At 36.5% G+C, this 13145-nt stretch overlaps 1 protein-coding gene across 2 annotated transcripts in view; it reads right to left on the reverse strand.

The window, feature by feature from the left end:
* IQCB1 (IQ motif containing B1) overlaps nt 1–13145 on the reverse strand; it is a 45673-nt gene that overhangs the window by 11052 nt on the left and 21476 nt on the right. For both annotated transcript variants that reach the window (XM_090277203.1, XM_090277194.1), the window contains 4 exons: nt 11303–11481; nt 9318–9427; nt 8724–8833; nt 1236–1378 (listed from right to left, as the gene is read on the reverse strand). In XM_090277203.1, the coding sequence (XP_090133329.1) occupies nt 1236–1378; nt 8724–8833; nt 9318–9427; nt 11303–11481 (542 nt within the window). The remainder of the gene's footprint in view (nt 1–1235; nt 1379–8723; nt 8834–9317; nt 9428–11302; nt 11482–13145) is intronic.

Below are 13145 nucleotides of genomic sequence, written 5' to 3' on the forward strand. Positions count from 1 at the left end.
TCTACAGATGACTTTCCTTTTACTTTCTGGAAGTTGGTCAGTATATAGCCCAGGGACCACAGCAGCTAACTGACAGAATAAAGCAGTAGAAGGTAATAATAAAAAGAGAGATGTATTTTTGAGATAGTATAAAAAATTAATAGGATTTAATGATCAACTGAATGTGGCAGAAAGAGAGGGAAAAAACTCTAGGTTGTCTCATAGATGAGAAACTAAGCAGACTATTGGTACAACTACCTGAGACTGGTAATACAAAGAGAGGAAATTAGAAGGGAAAGATAAGGACTAGATTTTGGGATGCTTATGGCTAGTCAAGTAATGCTACCCAACAGGTAGCTGACTACAAAGCTATGTTGTCCAATATAGTCAACACTAGCCAAAAAAAAGAAAAGTGACTTAAATTTAAATAAAGTAAAGTAAAACACTCAGGTCCTCAAGTGCACTAGCCACATTTCAAGTACTCAAGAGCCACTTCTAGGCAGTGGCTAAGCTCGGACAGTGAAAATACAGAACATTTCATTTTGTAGAAAGTTTTGTTGGGCTATAGCTTAGGAGGGAGCGTGAGAATGGAGACAAGATTCCATAGTGCTCAACAATAAGTTAGTATTTGAGGCTACAGTTATGGATGGGACACTTTAGGAAGAGCAGCCTGAGAATAAAGGGGATGGGGGGGATGGATTGCAATACTTAGAAGCATCTGTATTTATGGAAAAGTAGAGAAATAAGAAACTAATGAAGGACACTGGGAATGAGTACTAGGAAGGGAAGAGGAAGAACAAAAAAAGACCTTGAAACCAGTCAGATCTCTCAGACTACAGTTTAATATGAATTTCAGCTTAGTGTGTCAAAGGTGACAAGAAGGTGTGTCACAAGGTTTGTATCGGGGTATGAGTCAAGTTCTGATGGCAGAATGGCGATATTCTAACTCTAGCTGTCAGTTCAAAGGATTCTTTCTCTATGTCACTGATAGATATCTTTAAGAATGTTTGCCCATTTCACTCATTTATCTGAAAGAATAGAAAAATTAGTTGAGAGATAGCTCAGCATCAAGTAATAGGCCTTAATAAGGAAAAGTAGTAACTTTTTCTTCGACTCAAGAGATTTAATAAGATTTATCTAGAAAAAAAAAAGGGGGTCCTAATTTTGAAAAGAAATTATCAGGTAGCTAGGAAATTTAGTTTATTAAAAGATATCCTAAACATTCTTACACTTATAAAACTGATACTGCTACTCACCTGGATGAACTATTTCAAGCATACTCAGCCGTAATTCTCGGGAAAGCCTCATGGCTCTCTGTCTTTGAAGTTGCAGTCGTAATCTGCGGTCCTCTTCTTCCTTCTGCCTATTTAGCTCCAGTAATATCTTTGCTTGTTTCGACCTATGACGGAAACAGTAAATACCATATTCACAATTTCTGTAAATCCTATGTCCACTCAGAAGCATATGAAAAATGCTTAAACGCATTAGTAATCATATGACTATAGACAGAAAAAATTTTAAGATAATTTCTAGTGTTATTGGAGTATAAGGAAATGAATTTTCATGTGCCGTCTTCCTGGACAATTATTTTAAAAACCTATCAAAGCCCTAATGTTAACCAATTAATTCCATTTCTAATAATTTTCTTAAGGAAAAACCTGATATGTGTGTGAAGATTTATGTTCAAGGATTTTCTCCACAGCATTACAATAGTAACAAGTTGAAAACAAACCATATGTCCCACAATAGGGAGATGAATAAATACTGGTTCATTCACTGGATAGGTACTATGAAAAAATAAAAATTTCAAAGAATATTCAGCAACACGGGAATATACCAACAATCTAATGTCAACTGAAAATAAAATCAGAACACAGAAAAGATCCAAATTGTGTTAAAGACATATATATTTATAATACCTGTATAGGAAAATAAATGATTAAAAACAAAAATTTCAACAAGGATCTACACTGCATGAAGTAATTCTGGATGATTTTAATTTTCTTTATGTTTACCTGTTTCTCAATTATTAACATTACTTTTATAATATATGGCCACAAAATTTTATTTAATTAGCATTTCTTTATTATCTACTTTTACTCAACAAACTTTCTCCTTAGTCATTTCCAGCCAGCTTGGAATGCTTCCTGCATCACTATGTAAGGGGACCACATATATTGGTCTCTAGTAAACGTACTATACTCAAAAAGTCTTCAGATAACCACAGAAAAAGAAATAAAAGAGAATAAGAAGAAAAGAGGAGCAGAATGCAATATTTATTTTATCTCTATAGACTTAATTTGCATGTATCCCACTCAAGGACATTTGCTTTCTCTTAGATTCTTTTTCTTTTCCTAGAAATAAGATCTTTATTTATTTGTTTTGTTTATTTATTTTTAGAGAGAGGAGAAAGAAGAAAGAGAGGGAGAGAAACATCACTGTGTGGTTGCCTCTCACTCACGCCCCCAACTGGGGACCTGATGTGCAACCTAATCATGTGCCCTGACTGGGAATCGAACCAGCAACACCTAGCTCGCAGGCCAACGACTCTTAGATTCTTATAATTAAACTACCAACAAATGTGGTACCTTGGCTAAAGCTTTGTAGTCTTAAAAGGCACACTTCATGATGATGTAGAAAGTTATGTTTTAAAACTCAATTTCGTTTGAAAAAGCAAAAACAATTAGTAATAATAAGATAACTTTAAAAGAAAGTATTTTAAAGTAGAGAAGAATTCACAAAATAATCATGGCAACATTTTGTGTTTGTTGTTTTCTTTCAATTTCTTAACTGCTACTAATTACAATCTGTTCTCTTTGGTTTTACACTTAGGCCAAAGTTGAGTTTATTTTTTCAAAAAAAATTTTTTTTTTTTTAAGATTTATTAGTTTTTAGACAGAGAGGGGAAGGGAGAGAAACATCAGTGAAAGAAAGAGAGAGGAAAAAAAAAGAGATACATCGATCAGTTGCCTCTTACACACCCCCCAACTGGGGACCTGGCCTGCAACCCAGGCATGTGCCCTGATTGGGAATCAAAGCAGCAATCTTTCAGTTCACAGGCTGGCAACTCAATCCACTGAGCCACACCAACTAGGGCCGAAATGTCTTTCTTGATGATTCCAGGATGGCTGCAAATCGGTGGAAGCTACACTCACATCAGCTCCAAACTGGATTTACAGCTAAATTATTGAGCAATTAACCTGAATATCAACTGAAAGCTAGCTGAACAAAAGTATTATAACCAAGGATTCACAGAAAATGTCACATAGAGACTGGTAAGAAGAGCGGAGACATGAAAAGGGCTGGCCCCTGCACCCAAGTGAGGCAGCTGAGAATCTGGAGAGATATCGTGGCTGCACAAGTACCCCCGGAAGAGTGTGTGCTCTCAACCTCATGCCAGGATCCCCAACCAAGAGCCAGGAAAAGAAGCCCACATAGCATCTGGCAGTTAAAATCACCAGAGGTTCTGCCTGCCTGGGAGAGAATGGAGTAATGCTAGAAACCCAGGTGCTCTCTTAAAGGGCCAATACAGTATTCCCTCACTTATCGCAGGTATTGCGTTCTAGACCCCCCTGCGAGGTAGGAACCTTACATTTATTCTACACTCTTAAATCTATGTAACTTTAACTACTATACACAGGATTTTGATCTTGGACACTCACCCAGGGTTCTGGTAGAGGGAAGGCAATGCAGGGCACAGGGTGTCATAAAGAGATCTGGGTGACACAGCCCCAAGGAAAAATCTGGAGATCCCTGTGCTGAGTCCCTATCTTGTACTGCACTCAAGACAACATCTTCCCAGGCTTAAGCACTCCTATCCTTACAGTGCCAGCCTGGGGAGTGCACTAGGCTGTCCTCCAACTACTGTTGGCAACACCGAGCTGAACTTGGCAACACCGAGCTGAACTTGAGTCCTGTAGAAAGGTCTGACTGCTGGTTGAACCCAACAAGGATGTTTGATATGCTCTTTTTCTGGAGAAACTCTTGGCAGGCACTCGAACAATCACTGAGCTATGTTGCTTGGAACAGGGGCCATTCTCTCCCCATTGTGTGCACATATGTAGCACCCAAGACTACAATGGGAGACTCATTTGACCTGTCCTACCAACTCCCAGTAGCTTCGCAGTGCTGTGCTTGCTCCTGCAGGAGGGCTGGCTGGCTGCACCCAAACTGAACGTGTGATGCACTCCCGCTGAAGCGCTAAGGGCAGACTTGGGCACAGACTCAAGCATAGACTCAATGGTATAGCTCTGGAGTATGGGCCACCTTCCCCACATTAGTGCCTGACCATGCTATTCCCAAGCATGAGGTCCACTAGTCCTGTCCTCCTGACACTAGTAGCCCCACCCTGTCGAGCCTGTGGAAGAGATGGCAGGTTGTGGCCAGCCTGGGCCCACTTTACAGTCTGTCTTCGGAAGGCTCTCACAGAAGACCAGTTAATTTCAGGGGGTAGTGAAGCAGTGGGGAGGTGGAGGCAAATCTTGGGGTGCCTTTGGCATTTAACTGATCTGCACCTGGTTCAGAGCTGGATGAGGTCAAACCTTGGCCCCTCCCATGCACACCAAGGCCCAGCAGAGGCAGCCACCAACAGAGAATCACATGATAGCTCTAGACAGACAGCACAAGGCCAGTTACAGTTAACATTTGACTTTGGGCTGCACTGCAACCCCACCCAAGTGAACCTAGAACCAACACTAGTGGTGGGCTTCAGACAACCCCAGAGCTTGACCCAACTAGTCACACAAATGGCACACCCAAAAGGGAGATCCTGGCAGTAACCAAACCCTGCTGGGAACAAGTTCACCTCAGGGTGCAGCCCCTGGCTCAGTGGCTCATACACTGTAACTGAGGTCAATCCTTATAGCCAGCCAACCTGAATGTTAACCCTACCCACAAATGGGCCAATAGTATTCAAGATTCAACTTCAACAGGAGGGTGCCCATAACTCACATAGGAGGCATTTCTGGAGCATCTAGCTCAAGTGAACTGGAAGACTGTGCTACTGAGCCTCACAAGACACCTACAAGTTTGGGAGTCATAACAGATACACATAATACACAAGAGACAAACAAAAAGGCAGAAAATGAGGAAACAAAGACACATGCCCCAAATAAAAGAACAAGAGAAATCCCCAGATAAGGAATTAAATGAAATGGAAGCAACCAAGACACCAAATGCAGAGTTCAACTTTAGGAGAAAATGGATGATCTCAGTGAGAACTTAAACAAAGAGAAAGGAGGCAAATAAAAAAAGACATAGAAACTATAAAAATAAAGTCAGAAATGAAGAATATCTAAAATAAAAAAATACACTAGGAAGAATCAACAATAGGTTAGATGAAGCAGAGGATCGAATCAGCAATTTAGAGGACAAGATAACAGAAAATCCTCAAGCAGAGCAGGAAAAAGAAAAAAGAATTTTAAAAAATGATGAAAGTCTGAGAGACCTCTGTATAAGCATAACAACTTCTGCACAATAGGAATACCAGAAGGAGAAAAGAGAGCAAGAGATCAAGAATCTGTCTGAAGAAATAATGGCTGTAAACTTCCCTAACCCGGTGAATGGAAAAGACATACCTGTTCAAAAAGTACGAAGTCCCAATCAAGATGAAACCAAAGAGGCCCACACCGAAACACATAATAATTAAAATGGCAAATGTTAAAGACAAATAAAGAATCTTAAAAGCAGTAAGAGCAAAGCAGTTAATTACCTAAAAGGGAGCTCTTATAATACTATCAGCTCACTTCTCAACAGAAACACTTCAAGTTAGAAGGGACTGGCAAGGACCTACAACCAAGACTACTCTATCCAGCAAGGCTATCCTTTGAAATTGAAGGTGAAATAAAGAGCTTGCTAAACGAAAAGAGGCTAAAAGAGTTCATTACCACCCAACTAATATAATAAGAAAACTTAAAGGGTCTTCTTTAAGAAGAAGGAAAAAGAAGAACATAGTTATAAAGAACAAAATGGTAATAAATACATAACTATCAATAATCACTTTAAATGTAAACAGATTAAATTCTCCAATCAAAAGACAAAGGGTTGCTGAATGGATAACAAGACCTATGTATATGACTGCTTACAAGAGACCCACCTCAAAACACGATACACACAGACTGAAAGTAAAAGAATAGAAAAATATACTTTGTGCAAATGGAAGCATAGCAATACTTACATCAGACAAAACACACTTCAAAACAGAGGCCATGACAAGAGACAAAGAGGACATTACATAATACTAAATGCATCAATCCAACAAGAGGATATAACCCTTGTAAACATTGATGCACCAAATATAGGAACACCTAAATACATAAAGCAAATCTTGATTGACTAAAAGGAGAGATTGACAGTAACAGTTATAGTAGGGGACTTTAACACACATTGACATCAGTGGATAGATCTTTCAGCAAAAAAATCAACAAGGAAACAGCAGCCTTAAATGACACACTAGACCAGATAGGCACTGTGGAAAGCAATATGGAGTTTCTTCAAAAAATTAAAAATGGAAGTAAGTGCCTTATGACCCAGCAATTCCACTTCTGGGAATATATCCAAAGAAACCCGAAACACTATTTGAAAGAATATATGTTCCCCTATGTTTCATTACATTGTTATTTATAATAGCCGAGGTTTGGAAGCAGTCCAAGTGCTCATCAGGAGATGGGTGGATAAAAAAGCTGTGGTACATTTACACAATGGACTACTACTTGGACATAAAAAAAAAAAAAGAATGAAATCTTATCTTTTTGACATCATGGATGGACTTGGAGAGCATTATGTTACGTGAAATAAGCCAGTTAGAGAAAGACAAGTACCATATGATTTTACTTATATGTGGAATCTAATGAACAAAATAACAAAATAGAAACAGACTCGTAGATACAGAGAACAGACTGACAGCTGTCAGAGGGGAGGGCAACTGGAGGGCTGGGTGAAAAAAGGTGAAGGAATTAAGCAAAGTAAACAAAGAAATAAAAATTCTCAGACACAGAAAACAGTATTGTGTCCAGAGTGAAAAGGGCGGTGAGGCAGGTAGAAGAGGGTATTGGGGGATAAATGGTGATGAAAGGAGGCTTGACCTTGGATGGTGAACACACAATATACAGATGATGTATTACAGAATTGTACACTTAAAACCTATATAATTTTATTAACCAGTATCACCCCAATAAATTTAATAAAAATTTAAAACAACAACAACAAAAAAAACAACAGACTATCTTTCTTACCCCTATTGTCAAAGGGAGAAAACCTCAGTATGTGTGTGCCAAAAGGAAAAGGGGTTCTAGAGAGGTTGCAGGGTGAGTTGAATAGTATCTAAGTATCTCTTGCTTCTCCTGAGAGTCGATCAAGTTAAGACCCTTTCTCTTCCCTTCCCTGTAGCTGTTGGAAACATGTCTCTCCTATGGAACCTCTGAGAACTTCTGGGTTGTACAGCATGTAGGTAAAGATGTTTTGCTCTTTACCTACTTATAGAGGGTTAGAGAACAGACCCTAAAACAGCATCTCCTTTCAAACTGATGAAGGAAACAAAATATGAAGCCACTTGTTTCTCACTTCTAGGTGATTATAGATTGTAACACCTATTATGTATTACCATTATTTTTAATATACTAAACACAGTAATCATTAAAACTGTATCACTAGGACATTTAATCTGTCAAAAAAACACATACTAAGTTTGAAAAACAGCTTAACCATACAGGCAGTGAAATATGGCAAAGCTGAAAGACGCTGAAGTGTGCAGGTGGAAGTAAAATATAAACCCACAAGAGTCAAAAAGTGAGGTTCATTGACTGAAATAATGACTATAAATTGTAAATATATGTTTCTGGATTCATATAATTTAATTTCATGTTTGAAAGTGCATGCATGCACACACAAACACACACACCACAAACAATTTAGCTCTTAGGTCATTTTATGAAAAAGTCTTTTATGATAAACAACGCATTTCTCATGCAGTCTAGCTTAAAGCTAAATTGTAGTTCACTATTTTAAAATATTTTTAAAACTGAGAAATGCAGCTGCACTTATTAAAAGTTTCAGTTTAAAAAACAAAACAGAACACTGACTTCTGGAACATGCAAGTTTCACTTTAGCAAACTAAAATTTAGCTTTAAATTAGGCTGCATGAGAAATCATCTCTGAGATGGTTCTATTTTATCAAAAGTGACCTGAGAGCTAAGTCTTTTCATTGCCCCTAAGAATCTGATGGATTAGCCATATCAAAAGCTAACCCATGTCGTCAGTATTTCATTTTTAGTCCACTTAAAATAGAGATAAATGACAAACTGTGTCATATCTCAATAACCTTATCTATTCACGCCCTATTTTCTGAGAAAAATCAGGTTAACATACTTAAGTACACATACATGTTTTTATCATAATTACATATAAACAATTATGCAAGTTTTTGGTTTTAAGGGTTTAAAAAGGTAATTGACTATCACTGGCTCCCTCCATAGGCTTGGCCCACAAAAACATCTTATTAAGTAAGATTGCGCATTTGTTACAGTATTCTTGCCTTACATTATGTCCTTTGCTTTGAAAGTGAATCTGGCTACCGGAGTGTTGTTACTTAGAAATGTATAGAACAACAATGAAAATAAAAATTAAAAAATATTAGAAAATTTTAGAAGAATAAAAATCCAAATCCCTAAGTTTTCACTCAGCTATACTCTAATTATGATGTATCTAGCCCTCTCAGATCATCATTCTTCTCACCAAAAGTTTTTTACCTGAAATTCCTCTGTAAAGTAATCACAGCAGATGGAAGCTTCTTCAATCTCTTTCTAGTTTGGAAACCCTTCCAATAAGCTTGAATCAAGCAAGCTGCTTGATGTAGTTTCTGAAATTAAATGCCAGAATTAACTTAGAGACATCTCTAAGAAAGACTTCTTTTTTTTTTATGTTTACTTCTTAAACAATTAGGCCCGAGGACACAGTTAATACCATCTCTACTATGTTGGGCATGAGGCAACATTTTCATAGGCCCAAGTAAGAAAAAGTCTATGAATATTAAACCTGACCTCGCAAAGGAGGTCTGTTAGGCTCACTTGGGCAATAACTAAAATGCAGATTCAAGGTAAGAAAACTCTATACAGGCCAAAAAAATAAAAATAAAGAAGGGTCTGGTGTTCAAATTCAGTCCATAAATAAGCCTTTTCCCCATCAAACTATGGCTGCTCTTGATCTTGGGAAATAACTAAAGAAAGGGAAAGAGAGAAAGAATAAAAGATTGAAGAGGCTACCACTCCATATTTTGAAATTAAACCATTTACTGAAATGTTAGCAAACATCATGCATTCATGCATATCATTTTTCATAAATACCTGCTCTTCTACTTCCTGATAGACCTTAGGGCTTAAAAGGCCAATGAGATGTCTAAATTCTTGACAAAACTCTGTCCCAGGCTCTTGTTTATTTAGTAAGTTTCTGAGTCCTGAAATGGAATAAGAAAGATACAACTAATGTTAATAAATTTTGATTTTGTTACCTAATCAGTGTTAATTAGAAGTTGAAAAGGCTAATTTAGAAATGAATGAACACAACATTAATCACATAATCTTTGTTTTTCCTTCTCTCAAAGACTTTCAGATTGAGGATTTTAGGATACTTCTCTGTCCTAAGAGTTCTTATGTGTTCTGTATCCTAAAAGTTCTTGTGAAGTCTGATGAAAAATCTGCCTGGTCAATCTCTTTAATTAAAAAAGGGGGAGTGGAATCATTGTGGTAAGTCAAAAAGTAGAGATACATAACTTATTTTGTTTGAATATAAATACCTTAAACTGAAATTTTTTTTAAAAGATGATGAATACATACTGAGTAATGCCTATCCAGTGGAAACACTTAAGCAGGTTATTAGTTATTAATTAAAATTATTATTAAATAAAAATACACAGTAATGTGTATTTTGGGGGCAAATCAATAGGTTCCTGACCAAATAGCATAGAATTGCTATAATACTACAATACTTCATTTTCATTCCAAAATAAAGCAGAGCAGTATGAGGTACCAAGTATGTACAATTTCCAAGGCATGCCGAGATTATACATTACAATGTACATATTCAATGGAAATAAGAAAGCTACAACGGCTTTGGAGTGTACAACTGGGGAAGCCACTATATGAATCTTTCCACAATTCAGTCTCTTCAAGATGGAAGTTCTCAGGAAGGGGGGTGGGTGGAGACAGAAGAGGGTATAGCAAGGATAAATGGTGATGGAAAAAAGACTGAAGTTCTCAGCAGTCTTAGTAATTGTAAAATATCTTGAAGAAACTTAGTTCTACTACTAAGAAAGGGAAGGACTGTTAAGGTGAAATTCCTTTATAATGAACTCTGTTGGAATATTTGCATTTCTATAGAAGAAATCTAATTACAGATATAAAAAATGTACATCTGGCACACTATCAACTAGATGGTTTTATTACTGGCACTTTCTCTCCCTCCCTATCCCTACAACACAAAATAATTACAATGTTCACATTAATGACTGGTAAAAGGCAAGTTAGTAAAGGTGCCATCAAGAATTATAAAAGACCATTTTAACAGTTTTGGTATTAAATGGGTCACATTGTATTCTAACCTTTTAAAATTTCTACACAATATAATCCTTACGGTAAAAAAATATACTGTAATGAATTCATGGCTCTGGCTAGCAAATAAAACAAAGTTAACAAATAACTTTGCATAAAATTTTTTAACAACTATGATCTTAAGTAAATTACCTAATTTTTCCATATTTCTGTTGCTATTGCTATGAAATAAAGAGTAAATATTTCATAGGGTTGTTATGAGATTAAATATTTTAATGCATGTAGAATAGCATCTGACACAGTAAATATTCAATTAAATAGAAGTTATTATATGGGAATGGTAATCCATCTTAAATTTCTTGACTTTTTATTCACATGTACATTTGATTTAGAAGTGAGGGAAATGTTTTGTTTTTGAGGAAAGACAGTGGGGGAGTTAAGAGTAATTAATTTATGTAAAGATCAAAAGGGCAGTCAATCCTCAAGCACAGCTCTATTTTCTCCAGTAAAGATAGTCTTGGTAAGGTCACTGATCTGTTTGGTCATAATTTTATAACACTGTATGGTATATTCAATACACCACCTTTTTGTCAGAGAGAAAGTAAATATTAATTGTCAATAATATATCATGTTATCTGTTGATAGGAGAGAGTCTGATTACATAAAGTTTTCCTGAATTGGTTATCTGTTGTGATACAGCTTTATTTGCATATTTCAGTTAATGCTTTTTTCAACAAAAATGTTTTTTCAAACCCCAAGAAAAGAAAGAATATATGTACTACCTTTATAGCAAGCACTTAGTCTTAGTAAAATCAAAATTTCCTGATGAGATTCTGCCATAAACAGTAGAAGCTTTGTAGCAGTACTTCTTATGACTGGACTAGGAGTTGATAAAAGCTTGAAAATAACTTCATCTAGAATTGAATGCAGAGTTTTTGCTTCTATTCTGAGTAAATCACCACTAATAAAACAAAAAAATGAAAAATGAATCATTACTAATTGACATATAGATATCACAACAAATTAAAAGATAAAATGTTCAGCAATTTGATGTCTGACTGGCCTGATCCAAGAATATAACCATTTTTTATTTTTATTTTATAAAAAGATTTTATTTATCTATTTTTAGAGAGAAGGGAAGGAGAAAGAGAGGGAGAGAAACACCAATGTGTGGTTGCCTCTCGTGTACCCGCAACTGGGAACCTGGCCTGCAACCCAAGGCTTGTTCCCGACTAGGAATCGAACCAGGGACCCTTTGGAAAATAACCATTTTCTAAAATGGGTAGCTTAGTTCCAAGAATGCAGCACAATAAATCAATTAGCATTTACTGAATTTATATTGTGTCTATGGCACCATTCTAGGTAAAATAGGGAATATAAAGGAGCCAAAGGCCCTCTCCTCAGAAAAACATAGAACCAAATAGTAAAGATAAATGTGCAAAATTATTAAACAGATGATTGAAAAGCTTCAAGGCAACAATAAGAAGAAAACCACAAGACAGGTAGTACAATGGTTCATTGCTTAATGATGTATGGTGACAAAAATGCTTGACTGTACTGGCTAGAAACTCCAGTACAATGTTTAGAAACGATCAGAGTGAGCATTCTTGTCTTATTCATGATCTTACAGGGAAAGCATTTAGTAATTTACCATTAAGTATCTTGGCTGTAGGTTTTTCCTAGATGTCCTTCATCAGGCTGAGGAAATACTACCTTCTATTACTACTTGGCTGGGAGTTTTTTTCTTTTAATTGAATTTATTGGGGTGACATTAGTTAATGAAATTATATAGGTTTCAGGTATACAATTCTATAAGAAATCATCTGTACATTGTATTGTGTTTACCACCCAAGGTCAAGTCTCCACCCATCACCATTTAATCCCCATACCATCTTCTACCTCCCACAACCTCCTTCTTCCTGTGGTAACCACCACACTGTTGACTGTGGCTATGAGTTTTTAATTTTTATTTTTGGCTTAATACCTTCACCTTTTCCAGCCCCCAAATTCCTTTCCCATCTGACAGCTGTCAGTCTGTTTTCCATATTTATGAGTCTGTTTCCACTGTGTTTATTTGGTTGATTGGATTCTGTATATAAGTGAAAATCACATGACACTTGTTTTTCTCTAATTACTCTATTTCACATAGAATGACACTCTCCAGGACCATTGATGACATCACAAAAGTTAAGATCTCATTCTTTTTTACAGATGAGTAGTATTCCATCGTGTAAATGTACCATAGTTGTTTTATCCACTCATCTACTAATGGGCACCTGGGCTGCTTCCAAATCTTGGCTATTGTAAAAAAATATGTTGCAATAAATATAGGAGTGCCTATATTCTTTCAAGTTAGTGTTTCAGATTTCTTCAGCTATAATTCCAGAAGTAGAAATCGCTGGTCATAAAGCAGTTCCATTTTCAAGTTTTTCAGGTAACTCTGTACTGCTTTCCACGGTGGCTGCACCAATCTGCATTCTCACCAACTGTGCACAACGGTTCCCTCCCTTTCTCCACATCCTTGCCTATACTTGTTTGCTAATTTATTAATGATAGCTATTCTGACAGGCATGAGATGGTATCTCATTGTGGTTTTAATTTGCATTTCTCTGATGAGGTGTTAAT

This window comes from Furipterus horrens, unplaced genomic scaffold (assembly GCF_987537825.1).
Source record: "Furipterus horrens unplaced genomic scaffold, mFurHor1.1.pri manual_scaffold_1, whole genome shotgun sequence".
In the NCBI taxonomy this organism is placed as follows: domain Eukaryota; kingdom Metazoa; phylum Chordata; class Mammalia; order Chiroptera; family Furipteridae; genus Furipterus; species Furipterus horrens.